The 15,194-nt window shown below is 40.7% G+C and overlaps 1 protein-coding gene across 1 annotated transcript in view; it reads right to left on the minus strand.

Annotated features, from left to right (window-relative positions):
* fto (FTO, alpha-ketoglutarate dependent dioxygenase) overlaps window positions 1–15,194 on the minus strand; it is a 123,332-nt gene that overhangs the window by 89,710 nt on the left and 18,428 nt on the right. The window contains exons 2-6 of the mRNA XM_011493353.3: window positions 9,506–9,583; window positions 7,289–8,315; window positions 4,321–4,446; window positions 1,038–1,117; window positions 590–733 (exon numbers count right to left, since the gene is read on the minus strand). Of these exons, the coding sequence (XP_011491655.1) occupies window positions 590–733; window positions 1,038–1,117; window positions 4,321–4,446; window positions 7,289–8,315; window positions 9,506–9,583 (1,455 nt within the window). The remainder of the gene's footprint in view (window positions 1–589; window positions 734–1,037; window positions 1,118–4,320; window positions 4,447–7,288; window positions 8,316–9,505; window positions 9,584–15,194) is intronic.

Consider the following 15,194-nt stretch of genomic DNA (forward strand, 5'->3'; position numbering starts at 1 on the left):
ATGGTCTTTGTTTCCAAAGGTCAATCGCCCGGCTTTATTATTTGCATGTGCACTGGATTTGCAACGTTACAGGTGTGCAAATCCCTGTAATGAAAAAAGCACAAATACATGTTCGCTCTAATACACCCATGTCCTTAATTAGATGTTTATCCATGTTATATGTGGAGAAGGCTTTCTTTGTATTCAACGATTTCTGGGATGCTGTCTGGATTAAGTCCTCCTCATATCTGCAGATGGTTCTTAGTTGTTTTTAACCTCCTTGGAGTACCAGATGGAGGAGGATTAGAGCATCAGGACAACTCAGATAGAGTCACGGAGGTTCGTCGACACAAACTAATACATGGAAACTTTCAAAGACTGCCGTGCATTCGCATAAAACCCTTTTGATGCATATTCAGCTGTCGTGTGTGGCCCACCTCCCTTGTCTGATGTGCTGGAGGTATGTTCAAATACAGTCTGGACCTGGGTAATGTAGCTTTGGCGTACTAATAAACAGTAAAAGCTGACTGCAAAAAGATTCATATGTGCCACAAAAATGCCAGTTTGGAGACGTGAGTCAAATAAAAGCAAATAAAATCAAAACACACACCTCATTGTGGATCTCCTCACAGTTCTGTAGAGTTATAGGCTGCACGGTCAGCAGGCTGTGGGATCCTGTCTCCGGGTCTGTTTGTAGATTGGAGAGGGCCTCCTGGCATCGGGACTGGATGTAGGTCAGAGTTCCACGGGAACACTAGTGGGAGTGGGACAGAACCACAGTTGAAACTAAACCACCATAAGGGAATAAAAAAAGAAGTTAGATGTGGAAATAAAAAACCTTTAAAAATAAAAGGTCGGATTTTTCTATACATAAAAAATGCAAAAACGTGCGGTGGAAGGACAAGATATTGTAAGTTAAGCTAACTTTCTTTTTCAAAATATTGTTTCTTTTCCCCTTTCAGTAAATAGTAGCAATACTTTTACTAATCAAAATAAGCTGCTTTCACACTATACAGCATTTTATTGGCATCCAAACATATTTTTCCTTCCGGTCTCACCTCGGCCACTCTGTGTGTGGAGCTGAAGCGTGCAGTTTCTCCAGCCAGGACACAATGCTGGTGGGTGCTGTTCAGGTTATCTAGCAAACAGAGACCACCATCACAACTCAAACCAGCAAAGAGGACAAAATCAATTGCATACTGATTGTGCGATTTTTATTTACATTTTTTTTTTATAATTCTCACAGAGCAAACACGACAACAGGAAAACAGATGAAAAGCACGGAGTGAAATTGACTGAATCAGCTTGTACACTCGGACAGATTTCGCTCGGTCCAGCACCCAGTGGAAGTGAATGAGCGCCTCTCTACTGTAATTTTAATTAGCAAATAAAACCAGATCTCGCTCAATCTGTCAAGATGGAAGAGCCATAACAACAAACATTTGTCCAATATCACACAAGCTTTACAAAGAGGCCTCTGTGCTGTTTTCTGTGTATCCCTCCATGTGTTTCTTTGTGTGTATAGATGTTTCCAAGCTCTGCCATTATTTGCCTCATACCAGTAATTAATTTAGCCATGACAGAGCTGTCATTCACAGCACATGTGCATATTTACACCCGCCTTGAGCAAGAGTACACCAGCTAATGCCTGTGATTTGAAAGTCAAACAGCCAAATGCTTTGGGAGGAAGATATTATTGTTTGGTGGGAGGGGATAAAAAAAAAAAAAGGCAGTGACAAACAAAACAACTTGCCGGTGTTTTCTTCACCCTGATGAGATCGTGAAGGATTAGGTCTCTGGGCAGAATTACTCTGCGTCTTTAAAACTGTTTATATCCAATAACAAATTATCTCCATCAATCTGCTCTTTTCTTGGCGCGTCTAAGGCAGTCAGTGGGATCAGGGGGGAGTAAAGGCAAACTCGATAACTGTAATAAATATTTATCTTTCTTTCAACCCCTGTGCCTGCTGCCACTTGTCCTCCTTTTCCAGGAAGCAGGCTTTTAAATATATTGGGTCAACTCTTTTCTCCGGTCCCCCTGTGCATTGGGAACTGGAAATCAGATTATTGAACAGGCCTGGTGTCAAGACTTGCATTGTTCTTCTTTAACCACTGAAATTCCATTTGGGTGGAAATGATGGTGATTCAATTTGCCTCCAGCAGCTCAGACATTAGCAGTTCAAAAGGGCCAGCCGCCGACAAATGGTGCTGAAAATACATAATGGTGTCTGTGGTTATACACCATTGTAGTTCCCTTTTAATACCACAAAACTGCTTATCGTAGGGCGTGCGTAACAAAAAACGGCGCGACGATACATTTTCACACTTTGCTCCGTCCTGGCTGCTTTGTCTTGGAGTATTTAGGATGATGGAAAAAGTTTGAGCAAGTGCTCGTGCAAAAGCATGTATATTTTTGCGCACGCAAGCTGTGTAAATTTATAGTTCACTGCACATGTTTGCGCTCTGTGCCAAGTATTTAATTCAGGTGGACCAACAAAGCAACAGACGGCCGAGGACTGTGAGAGCTGCTATCGTTGCAGAGCAGTTGGCCTCTCAAGGGCGTACTCACCAAGTGGAGCATAAATCCCCACTGATCCGCGACAGTCAAGTCCCATTAGAATGGTCTGCACAACAGCCCATCACTCTATTATCATGGCTGGCCCGAAACTGACGGTTCTATTGTAAATCTTATCCTGCTAAAGGAGGTCGGCTTCAAGCCCCGCCAAGCTGAATATTTGGTACAGACTCTGCTGCTCTGCCATGAAAACAGCTTCTTCAAAAAGGGTCACACTCTGGGAATCATTAAAACCTTCCTATTTCTACTTAATTTTTAGTGGCCTGTCTGACAGCTGCTGTAAGACTCTAAATATCTGACTTAAAATTGAAGAAAAGACCCGTAAAAAAGCATGGAAACTTATGTTTTTTGTTTTTTTTTGTTTAACTGATTTTTTTTAAATGTTATTATTTGTTAAAAAAAAAAGTTTAATATAAATTATAAAAAGCACGATAGTACTTACTTTCAAGCTCCCTGAGGATTTGTGCACTCAATGTGCCTCACCTGCCAGTTTGATTTTAAATATCTATCTATCACATATCTAATCTAAAAGATTAGATATGTGATAGATAGATAGATATAGAACAAATTTGGTCTAAATTAGCTCTTTAACTTGTAAAAAAGAAAATGCAATAAATCTATAGAAAATTTAAATATGCAAATAAAACTGTCTGGATGCTGTTTTAGCTAAGTTCTTCCATTTTTAAGCTTTAAACAAAAAAAATTAAAGTTAATTAGTGCGGTCAATTTTGTGCGTCTTTAGTGCGTCAAGTGTGTAAATATCAACACGTTTGTGTATCAATTAAGTTAAACAATTTAAATTCCTAAGTAAAAACCTTGTGTCCTACGTGTCAAGTTGTCTGTCTTCAAAAAGGTTTAAAACTGTTCCAAAAATTACTTTTTGAAAAATTTTAGATATTCAAACTAAATATTTTTGATTGACGCATACATATTGATGTATGTGTAACTACAGTTAGACAACCATGTTCTTCAACAACTTTGAACATGTAATTTGAACTAAATAATACACATTATTATCTTCAACAAAAAACGACATCAGTTTTTTTTTCCTTCTTTAAAATATAGTTCCAACAGTTCCAGCTAAAGGCAGGGTTAACATAATGTTGTATTTTATGTGTATCCTTAAATACTAAAGAAAGCAGGGGGCCTTTTTGAAGTAATAAATCCCCCATCTATCCAGCCAGGGGTTCTCACTCGTAGTACCTCTGAACACAGACCTCTGCTGTGATGTGGATAAATGTCCTCGCACTAAGAAAATATGAGAAAGCCTGGGAGGACCCATGGGACAGAAAAGAGAAGGGTGGAGGTGTCTGCTGCAGCCAAAAGCATTAAGCTATGATTTACACCCCCGTGGTTTGCTGTCTGTTCTCCCCATAGAGAAGTCGTTGGCAACGGGTCACAGGACTTCAAAAAATAACATTTGGTTTTTCTAACCTCTCTAATGCACACAATTTCATGGAACCTTAAAACTCTGTGTTGGGGCCAGGTAAGCTCTCATTTTTCTCTCTCTTACTCACACACATGCCTGAGTCTCATTCATCCTGCACACACAATTAGCACATGAGGGCAGAGCATGAAAGGGAAAGTAAAGTGCATCCTGATGGCTCGGGTCATTTGGGACAAAGTACAAGAAACACTAAAACACAGAGTAATGTAAGTGCTCCCTCCTCCATATTCAGACACGGAGTCGAACGCGGCGAAGCCATGTGACCACCGTGTTAACATGTGTATTTTCGGTGTGCATTTTAATGGTGAAACGGCGGTACCTCTCATGTAGTAGCAGTCTCCAGACTCCAGCGGCACCATCAGGCCAGGTGTGTGGATGTCCCAGGCTACCTTCAGCCCAATCCTCCAGCACGTTTTCTCGCCGGTGCCTCCTTCACTGCTCTCCCCTGTCAGTCATACACAGCTCAGTGCACTTGTATTGTATTTACCTTACATTTTCTGTGCTGCGATATTGTTACTTCATTTTGGAAAGGCATACACAATATATACTCTTTTTCTATTATTATTATTTTTATGTCTGCTAATCTTGGACTAATCTGATAGCTGTTTATTAACAAAGGGATAGAAAACAATTTAAAAGTTTAAGTTAAGTTTAAGAAGCAGCGATTAATTTGATCCCCCTTTCATCCCTCTGTCTCCAGAAAGTGAGAATCACTTAGTGTTGGAGCAAAGACCATATGTGTTGCTGTGGTTAAATCGGCTGTTAGCACAGGATCCTTGCTGTATCATTATGCTGTGCAAGAGGAAATAGTTGGATAAAAGCCCTTGATGTTGTTTAGTAAGTGTGTGAGAGTGTGCTATTGGAAAGCATCTAAGATATTCCTGTTGAAGAACCTGTTCACTGATACCACCTCGTCTGATCTTCTCTCTCCCTCCACTCTTACATGGAATACTAAGAAAACAAGATTTGGTCTGGCTGGCCAACACCCTTCAGCAAAATCAATACTAAAGACTTTCTGGGCCTCTCTGCCCCGTGGTTGCCTTTTCCTTTGCTCAGCACGGATAAATAGTAACTTAATTTCCAGCCATTGTGCTCAGAGAGCTAGCTAATGACAGCACTCCCAAAGGTGGAAGACCAATGGTGGAGGACCATAATATGTTCCAGAAAACACTCATCTATTGCAGATTCCTTTAGATCAGAGCAGCTGAGAAAAATGCCAACGTTTTTTTCTTGGGTCAAGGTAAAGCCTTAGACATGCACCAACAACGGGGGTTGATCCATATGAGTGCTGCAGGTGTTTGGGTTGTCCAAGCGCGTACAGGGTCGTAGACAGGAGTGGCTGCTGTGGCTGCATGTGGTAAGTGTGTTGTAAAGCATTTGTAAAGATTGTGTTCTTTGCGCGCACTTAGGACCTACGGGGGAAGGTGTTGTGTGGTTCTCTTATGTCATGCTGTTGTCGTTAGTAAAGTGTGCGCACCAGCTACTCATTGACCACTTGCAAATGCTGCACGCATGGGCTGTGCAGATGGCATGTAAGTGCTTGTAGGATGTACACAAACTATGCTGATTGTCTAATGTCCTCAAGAAGCTTACACTTATCAGTTGAACAATACTAATGAGCCCCTTGCACAGTACACAAGGTTTGGGGGGTTGAAGAAATGAAAATCTGTACAACACGCCTGCATCTAACCTAGTTCACTCTTGCTTACCCGTGCATGATGAGTGTTCACTCCAACCTGTCACTCACAGCATGCCCATAGAAAAAAATGTGCATAAACATTTTCTTTCTACGGCTCACAGAGGGGTCTATGACTTTGCCATTTCCTGTGGGCCACCTATGTGCCCCATGCAAGTTTCCTTTTTTTTTGTCCCCAGACACCCCATATTCACAGGACAGTTGTGACTAAGGCCTGAGGTAGAGGGACTGGTGTATTCAAAATTCCTAACCAGTTGCAATTTTAAGTCTTATGTAAGAGGCTGCTAAAAGTCAGATCCTGCCTCTGGGAATGCTCAGAGTAAAGAACTGGAACATAAATCTATGTCTAAACCTAACGGGTTCTTGGGTCAACAGCATGTATTTGTCTATCTATAAATCCTGGGGTTATTTTCATTTTGTGTATGAATGAATGAATGAATGAATGAATGAATGAATGAATGAACCAATCAATCAATCAATCAATCAATCAATCAATCATCAATCAATCAATGGAAGAGAGAGCTGTTAGACTGATTAAGCATTTCCAGGCTCTTTTCACAGAATCAGAGCTAAAATGACTGTGAACACTCTCCAAAGCATATCTCATTAGCAGGTGCTTTCCTTAAGAAGAGCAAACAAAGAAGGTTGAGCTGGACCGGAAATAAATGATAAATGTAGCACTATCCATAAAACAAATGCGTTTTGCTCTTAATCTAGCCTTTTGATGAATCAAGACTTAAATTAATTTATCTAAAAGATTCATAAAAGGTGGGATGAAACATAGGGCCTTTCTGAAAATCTCTGCTGAGAGTTTCACCTTTTGACATCTCTATCATGTAAATAAATACAATAAATATAAACATAAATTTTGAAGCTGTGAACATCCAAAATGACCTCTGTGAAATGTGTGCCATCAGTTAAAATAAATACTTTCATAGAGCTGCCTTGAGTCACGCAGTTCCTTTTTAGTTTTATCTAGAAAGCAAAGTTCCTAATCTCTCTATCAAGTCCATCACCAAATGCTATCAGCTCTCTCTGGAAACAGAGAGTGAATTCGGTAATTAGGAGACATCGTATCATCCATACAGTACAGTCTAGGAACACTTATCAAAGAAGGGCTCATTATTTCATATCAGATAATTGCACATCGATCATTTCTTGGGGAAATGATTTAGATGAGATGCAGTGTGTGCGATAAGGTCTGTTTGTTAGATTAGCCCATTGAGGGGGTGTTAAGAGCTCAGATTCAAATGTCTGTGATCTCCTGACGTATTGGTGGTGATAAGGTTGTCAGCAGCGAACCGGTGATGACATTTGATAATACCCAGACACTATCGCAAAGATGGATCTGATGGTTGCCTCACTAGAGGCCATGTCTACATCTGCTGCAGCAAAGCTATAGGGCCAAAACACACAAGGTTAGCTGCATTTGATCCATCATCAAGCAGCTGAGATAAGTTGATGGGAGGGATATTGGAGAAGGTGAGTCCTCATTTTGAGAGTTAAAAACCAAAGGATTAGCAACCTAAATTTTGACTAAAGGGTTAAATGAAGGTTTTTGAAGAGTTGAGATGCAAATTTATGGCCTTACCTTTGTCGTTATGATAACTATAATTGTAAACAGCCACTGGCGAATTAGAGATCAGGTTCTCATCATGGTGCCATCCAACTGCCATTTTCCCCATGCCGTAGTATGGCTCCTCTTTGAGATGGCTCGTCTTTGCTGGGTCCATGTAGTTCAGTAAGGTGACATTAAACTTGGCTGGACCAGTGCACACCTGCGGGGGAGTCAACTGAGAACAGCCCTGCCCACTTACAGGATCCTCTACATCCTGAATGTGGTAATCTGAAAGGCTGTGCTTGAGCTGCGCCACAGGCCTCTCCTGAGCCTCGATTTCCACACGTTTCATTTCTTTCCCACTGATAGGTTCATCTGCCCAACTGGGGCATTTTCCTTCTCTGTGTTCTGAAACTGGTGCAGTGCTGGTTTCACTTTGTTTGACTTTTGAGCTCTCTCCCTCCTCACTGCCAGGTTTGAGCTCTGCCTCCCAATCTCCTTGTTTTGAAACAGAGCAGCCTTCATCGCTGTGCTTTGACTCAATGTCCCACTCCTCGCTGTGCTTGGACTCTGTGTCCCCCTCCTCACTCTGCCTGGACTCAGAGTCCCCTCCATCACTGTTCTTGGAGTCTTCACTGTGTTTAGACTCTGTGTCTATCTCTTCACCCAGTTTCGCCTCTGCCTTCACGCATTGTGTTAGCTTGTCACCTTCTTTTAGTTGGGACACATCTGAGCAGAAAAAGTTGTTAAGCTCCCATAATGCTTTGCAGGCAGCTCTTAAATCAGGGTCACAACAGTTGTGTCCTTTGACCTCGCTGTCCTCACTGTGCCAAGGGAGAGCAAATAACCGGGTCTCCAGGTAACGGTAGGTGTGTCCCGGCTCTCCAAACAACGCTCTCGACACGGCGGTGAACACATCGCGCTCACGGACACGGACCAGATCCTTCAGGAGGCAGCCTTTCCTTCTGAGGGTGAGAAGAGCAGCTTGCACCCGGCAGTGGAGCTCAGTAGGCAATGAGCATGATCTCCGGAACACCAGGCCGGAATAACTGGAATCCCACTGGGAAACATAGTACACTCATGTCCAAACATCATACAAGAAACCCCCCCTCCCCAAAAAAACATCATTATTAACCCTTTAACATCCAAGATGTTGCTAAATAACACCTAAATAACACACGCTCTTTGACATATTGTAACTCTGACCATTTACGGGATCAACGTGAATCTGCTGATTCTGACGCGGAGAAAACTGGCTTTTCGTATTGGCTTTCCACTGTTATGCAATACTTAACGAACATGAAGTGTTGCATAACAGCGCACAGTCACTTTTCCCCCTTATACAATCAGCTTATTCGTCTTGATTGTTTAAGCACTTCACTGATGAGCAGTGTTGTATATCAGCATAACGTTGTCTTTCTCCCCTTCAAAATCCACTAGAATTGAAATAATTGCATCAACGGTTGAAGGGGCACAGTAGTTAAAGGGTTGGGGATGCACCCAATATTCGGCAACAGAATTTATTTGGCCGAATATTGCTAAAAAACAATGTTCGGCTTCAGTGGGAATGAGGCAGTATGGTGGCGCGTGGAGCAATGACGCAATCAACGTGCATCTGCAATCTAAAGCCTACTTCAAAATGTCAGCTGAGTGGAAATAATTCAAAGTGCTTGACAGCAATCGAAGATTGCAGTTTGCACCGGCTGTTAAACGAAATTGTCCCAAGGAGGTTCCTCGGTCAAAACCTTAACCACATCTGCGTTAATTGAGCATTTCAAAGCTAAACACCTGGAAGAGTATGAGGAATGCAAGAAAGATACGTCTGCGTGGGCTAAAAAAGAAGGCTAGCAGTGTTAGCAGCACTCCTTCCACGTCCAACGTGTTTGAAAAAAGGAAAGAATTTGCAAGGAATCGATGTTTGTGAAGGCATAGCTTTATATAAATGAAATGCACTAGCATACTTACTGGAATGGCTTGAAAGATAAAATAGAAAATAAACATTAGTTTTATTTGGAAAAGTTGTGTAAAATTTATCCTAGGCCACTACTGCGATATTTAAAAAATACCAAAAAACTCAAAATCCTCATTTGATATTCGGTCACTATTCAGTATTCAACCAAGTGTTTTCATTATTATTAAGCTTCGGCCAAAACGTTTCACTTGGCTGTATCCTTAAGTATAAGTAAAAGAAAAACTTGAATTATTTCAAGAAAACAGATGTAGCTTTACATAGATGTAAAACTGACTCACCAGTTGTTGAAAGCCTCGACTTGAAGGCCCCAGATAGGGGATTTTGTGGTCTCCCAACTCCCTTAATAGCCTACGCCTCTGTGAAAACACAGCACATGGAAATAGATTAAGAAGCAGAAAAGGTTTTGTCACCTGATTGAAGGGTCTATTTATCCTGAACCTTTAAAACACAAATAAACTTCATAGAAGAAAACATTTAAAAGAATTTGTCAGTCAAAAAAAAAAAAGGGAAAAGACAGACTCCAATTAAAGTCCATGGAGTTAGCTTGAGCTTTGTTCACATAAAGGCCATGATACAGAGGTAGAGCGGTCAACCTCTGATCGGAAGACAGCAGGTTGGGTTCAAACCCTGGCAGCCCATGTGTCAAAGAGTCCTTGGGCAAGACACTGAACCCCACATTGCTCCTGGTAGTTATAAGTTGGTGCCATTGTTGGCTGCCATCAGTGTGTAAATGTGTGTGTAGGCAAGTGAATGATAATGTGACTGTAAAGCTTTTCAACAAAGGTTGTGACCTTTTGGTAGTGTCCACCCTGAGACTGGAAGGTCGTGAGTTCAAATCCACAACCGAGTCATACCAAAGACTACCCAAATGGAACCCAATGCCTTGCTCAGTACTAAAGGGTTCAGACTGAGGGGTTAATGACAGCTAATGGGACTTTAAAGCACTATACAAGTATCCAACACTTACCTTCTTGTCTTTATAACACAGTCCATTGAACACCATAGGCTAAATTGTTTAACAATGTCTCATATTTTGATCATTTATATTAACCTTTTAAAAGTATCAAAATGTCTTTCATTTCTCCGCACATCATCATTGAAATAAATATGAAACCCCACGTAGAAAACTTGAGCTCTGTGATCTGCATAGATACACATTAATTTTCACAAACTTTCTTGTTTCAGCATGAGGAACGTAAAGTGTCCCCGAAACGCCTGTGTCTTTCTTTCATTCTTAGAGTTTTGGATAGATGGCTCCAGCATCAACAAGCTGAGCAGTTGTAACATTTTACGATGAAAAAGCAGTGTGTATATTTTCGTGACGTTTATAACATGCATCCTCACATTCTTCCTGGCTAATAATTGCCAAAGAGCTCTTATGGCGCGCTGCAGGGAATATGGAAGTCGGCTTTGCCAAAATATGTTCTGACTCTTAGAGTTCAACAAAACCTCCTGCTCATAAAACATTACACTCCAGTTATAAAAGGCTGTGCGTCCTGACTTAAACAGAGGATGGATCAAAAAGATGGCAAGCAGTGAAAGCATTTGCATTAAAGACAGGAATGAGGAAGAAAAAAAACAACAGGTCTGTATCAGAGAAGGTAGAAGTAAGAGGGTGTCTGGTTTGAGGCAGTTTTTCCTTCAGGGCTCACTCTTTACCTTAGGCTAAACAACCCAACACCTGCTGAAAGTTTTCTGAAAGAATGCAGAAGAGTGTAAAGGCCCTTCCAAGTTATTCTGGAACAAACACAACCAGACAGTTGGAACCTGGAAAACATAACAACATAAACTATTCATGGTCAGACTGCAGTCAAAGGCAGTGGGAGAAAATTGACAAGCTGACATATCCACTGGTGTCAAAATCTGGCAGGAGCTGGAGATATGGAGGTAAAGTCTGCTCTAGCAACACATCTGTGTGTGTTTTTTTACAGCAAAATCTACTGTGTATGCAGACTTTCCAAGTTTTTTTGTTTGTTTGTTTTTTTACTATGAAAATTTGCAAATAGGTAATGCCATTGATATCTGCTTTGAAGGGAAAAAAAGGTGGCTGAAGTCCAAGACACATTCTGTATATGTCCTTTTTGAATAATATGCTGCTAGTGTAGCATGTGTGATGCCTCAGCCTCAAACCAAAGCTGTCACACATGTGTCAAATACATCAGCTTACTAAGAAATTCCTCTGGGTTAAAAAAAAAAACATAAAGACAAAGGCAAGACGTTGTCAGAGCCTTTAGAAGCAGATGGACTTTCCAATATCAGTGCTGTGCTGCCTTCTTTAATTCTGAGGAAAACTCAAGAGGTGCAAGAAAGGTTTCCACTCAAGACCCCACAAATAAGATTAGGAATTTTATAATACTTCGCTGCAGCTATGTAAGTCTATCTGTGTTGGGGGATAAATCTGAAGTTTGTTTTTTTAATCTCTCTCTTCCTTGATGGGATTATTCTCCTCAGATGGACTGTTTTATCACACAAAATACATATTTGCTGAAGTCAAACTCAATTGGCTTCTTTTGATTTCAGCCAATAAGAGATATCAAACCTTGTACCATGTGCAGTATTTATTAATTAAATTTATTTCACATCTGGCAAAAGCTAACTGGACAATTTCTTCAAAGGGATTTTTATGGAGTTGAGTAATGTCCAGAATTTGACTTAAAGTAGCTGAAGGGGGGAAAAAAGACGGCAGTCTCATGCCTTTAGACCCCACAAAGGTTTTTTAAAAAATATGTCTGCTTTGATTACTAAGAGACAACAGAAGCTCTTAGACTTGTCAAGACTTAATATTAAAAATCACTAGATGCCAGAATTTTGGAGGTTAGTTCTAAATACTAAGCGCTACACCAATTTAAATCTAGTTGTCACATTTACAACAGTATCTGCAGTTAATCAAGTTTCTTCCAACTCAGCCATGTTAGCAAATGTTTTTATTTTGATTTCTCTAACTTGCCAAGCACCTTCGTAAATCCTAAAAGAATTAAAAACCAAATGTGCAAACATCCTGCAATTGTAGGAATTATGATAAGACACCACGGAGTAACACAGCGCTGCGTTTCAACAGCTAAATATAGGTGCTTGTCACCGGTTTCAGAACTGGTCAATCTCTGCAAAACAGAGCTTAAATCAACAACGTTGACGAGTTGGCCATAAAACATCAAATTCAAAAAGACAGGCTGCCCGCGTACATCAAAGGTGCTTCCTTCACGCTCTGTTTGGTACCAGATAGAGGAATATAGGAACCTTGTGTGAGGCAACATTGGGTGCATAGACAGACAAGGCCCCGCCCCTTTCCTCAAGTTTGCATGCGTCATGCACAAAAAGTCTTAGGATCAGCAAATAATACATGAAACTATTTCCTAAAGTCTTATCTGTGATGTAAGTGAGTAGTCTCTAAAATGATGCACAATTGACCAATTCCACTGAACAAAAGTTTGGGGTTTTGGAGTTTTATTTCAAAACATAGAAGGTTTAATACTAAGATCAACTACCCAGGCTGTATAGTGTTAAGTTTTGTGCTAATTCATTTGATTTAAATCACTCTAGACAAAAACAAAATAACAATAAAGAGACGTCAACCCGGGCTAGAAGTTTTATTTTGCTGCTGCTTGAGGCCTTCATTTATTTGCGGAGCATCAGCTGAGAGCCTTCAGTGTGATGGCTAACTGGGCAAAGGGCTAAATGGATAACTGGACTGTGTGGGAGCTGACCTGAGAGAGGGGGCCTTGGTAATGTGTAACCTTTCATCGCCTTACTTCGGCTCAGAACCAAACATTGAATTTGAATTGGACTCCAGGGCGCAAAGTTCAGCCGTAAGGCTCCATTTTTAAAATTGCTTCAGGTAAAATGTGATTTAAAGTTAATTTTTGTTGAATTGATAAAGCTGGGGTTTGAAGTTGCATATTCTCCTCCGCCTGTGGATTCAGTGTCATGATGGGTCAAACTGCTGTCAGGGGGAACAATAGATTCACATTTTCTGTCTTTCTCATGGAAAACTGATCTGAAAATGTTTTCTTGATCAATTGTCGATTCAATGCTTTGTTTTGTTTCATTTTAAAGTCCAACTCCAATTATCTCTTGAATTATTGTAAAAGCATTCCCAGCAGTCTTTAAATTTGGATTGTGCCGTTTTTTGTCAAAATCAAAAAATATAGGACATAGTTACTGCAGAGCGGCAGTAGTTCAGTCGAAATTTGCGTCTTAGTAGCCGCACTTAGCGGACTTTTGGTGCAAAGTAAGCCTCCCCTTACTTCCCATCATCCAACTGTTTAAACAGCACTAGCTTACAGCCCCTCACAACCCCAACCAAACACTTCCGGTGCAACAAAAATGGTGAGCAATACTGGAGCTATCCAGATGTACAGTTTTAAACCAAATGCCAGCTCAGACGAGAAAAACAAAGACATACATGGATCTAGTCATTGGATCAGAGTAGGGCTGCACGATATGCGATATTAGTTATCAACATTGCGATGACGATATAACTTGCGATACATGAACAAATAGCAAAACAACCAAAAACATGAATTCCTTTTTACTGAAACACCTTAATTTAAATAAGACTCAACATAACTTAAATTATAGTCCAAAAAACCTTGGTCTACATAGGAGGCAAACATCTAAGATAAAAGGGCTCCATCCGATTGGTCGAGTGCATTACTGGATTTATTTGATTTGTTAAATGCTTCAAGCCGCCATAAGATTGTTTTAGCACATTTAAGGTAACCATTTATTGCAATTTTCATCGTCTTTTGGGATTTGCGTATTGCACAGCATGATATTGCGATAACGATAAATTTGCGATTTATTGTGCAGGCCTAGATCAGATGCATCAGAATGGAGCGGAGCAAAGAGCATGCGGCCTGCCCTGCCGACTGCAGCTTCTACGTCATAACTACAAGCTTTTTCAAATGGCATTTTTTCATCTGCTCCTGATTCACAACAATTTGAAATACACTGAAATGCATGAAAAAAAATGCCATGAGAACATGTTGAAAACACAATTTTCATCACAGTTGGTCTTTAAGGTATTACAGACAAAAACAAATGTACACAGGAAAGTGAAAACCAATGCTATGCAGTTAACCCCAGCCAGCATACATTTCAAATGCGTGAACCTTCAACATATATTAACATAAATGCTCAAGATATGTTCAGCGTCGGTGCCAGGGTGGGGTAAGTGATGACAAATGGCAGACAGGCTGGCTCCAACACGTTAATTGTTGTTGCAGGCTAAAGGCTGCATTGTTCATTTCACCATATGACAGGGCGGCAGGAGACATGATCATTAATATAAGACGATTTCCATCCATCTACCTGAGTGAGAAGCCCGTCATTTCAAAGGCTGACGCTGGTAGACCCTTTCACAGTCTGTTTATAGGACTGATCTCAGCACATTAGCAGAGCTGTGGGGAATCACTGCCAGTCATTAATCAGGTCTACAAACATAGATGCACAAGGCAACTTTCATTGTCACCAAGTATGTGCCCCCAGAGTACAAGAACCTTCTTAAAAGCACTCGTCCATGACACTGCTGGAAACAGTGTGGTGATGAGGCAGACAAGTGGACAGGAATTAACAAAACATGGACACACAAAAGTGGATTACAAAACACTGCTGAGACAACGAAATAGCAGCCTCTGAAAAAGAAAAAACAGAAATGGAGCAACATGAACTCCAGGTTTTATCCCTTAAAGAAGGTAAGATTTTGGACTTATTTGCACCCCACTGTCTCACCATCAGCTTTTTAGAGAGACTGCAACCAGACCATATGAAAACTAGACTGAGTGAGGGAGACGTCACCCATAGAAAATAACTTACTTCCGGTTTCAGAGAAATTAAGTAAATTCAGTGGCAATGTTTTCATGATACAGATGTTGGAACCGGAAATCGTCATTAGGCAGTGATTGGTTCAAGTTAATCTGACTCAGTATTTCTAAGGTAACCACTCTCCCTTGTCAGGCAAAAGCCTGC

Source organism: Oryzias latipes, chromosome 3, assembly GCF_002234675.1.
Source record: "Oryzias latipes chromosome 3, ASM223467v1".
Lineage (NCBI taxonomy): Eukaryota > Metazoa > Chordata > Actinopteri > Beloniformes > Adrianichthyidae > Oryzias > Oryzias latipes.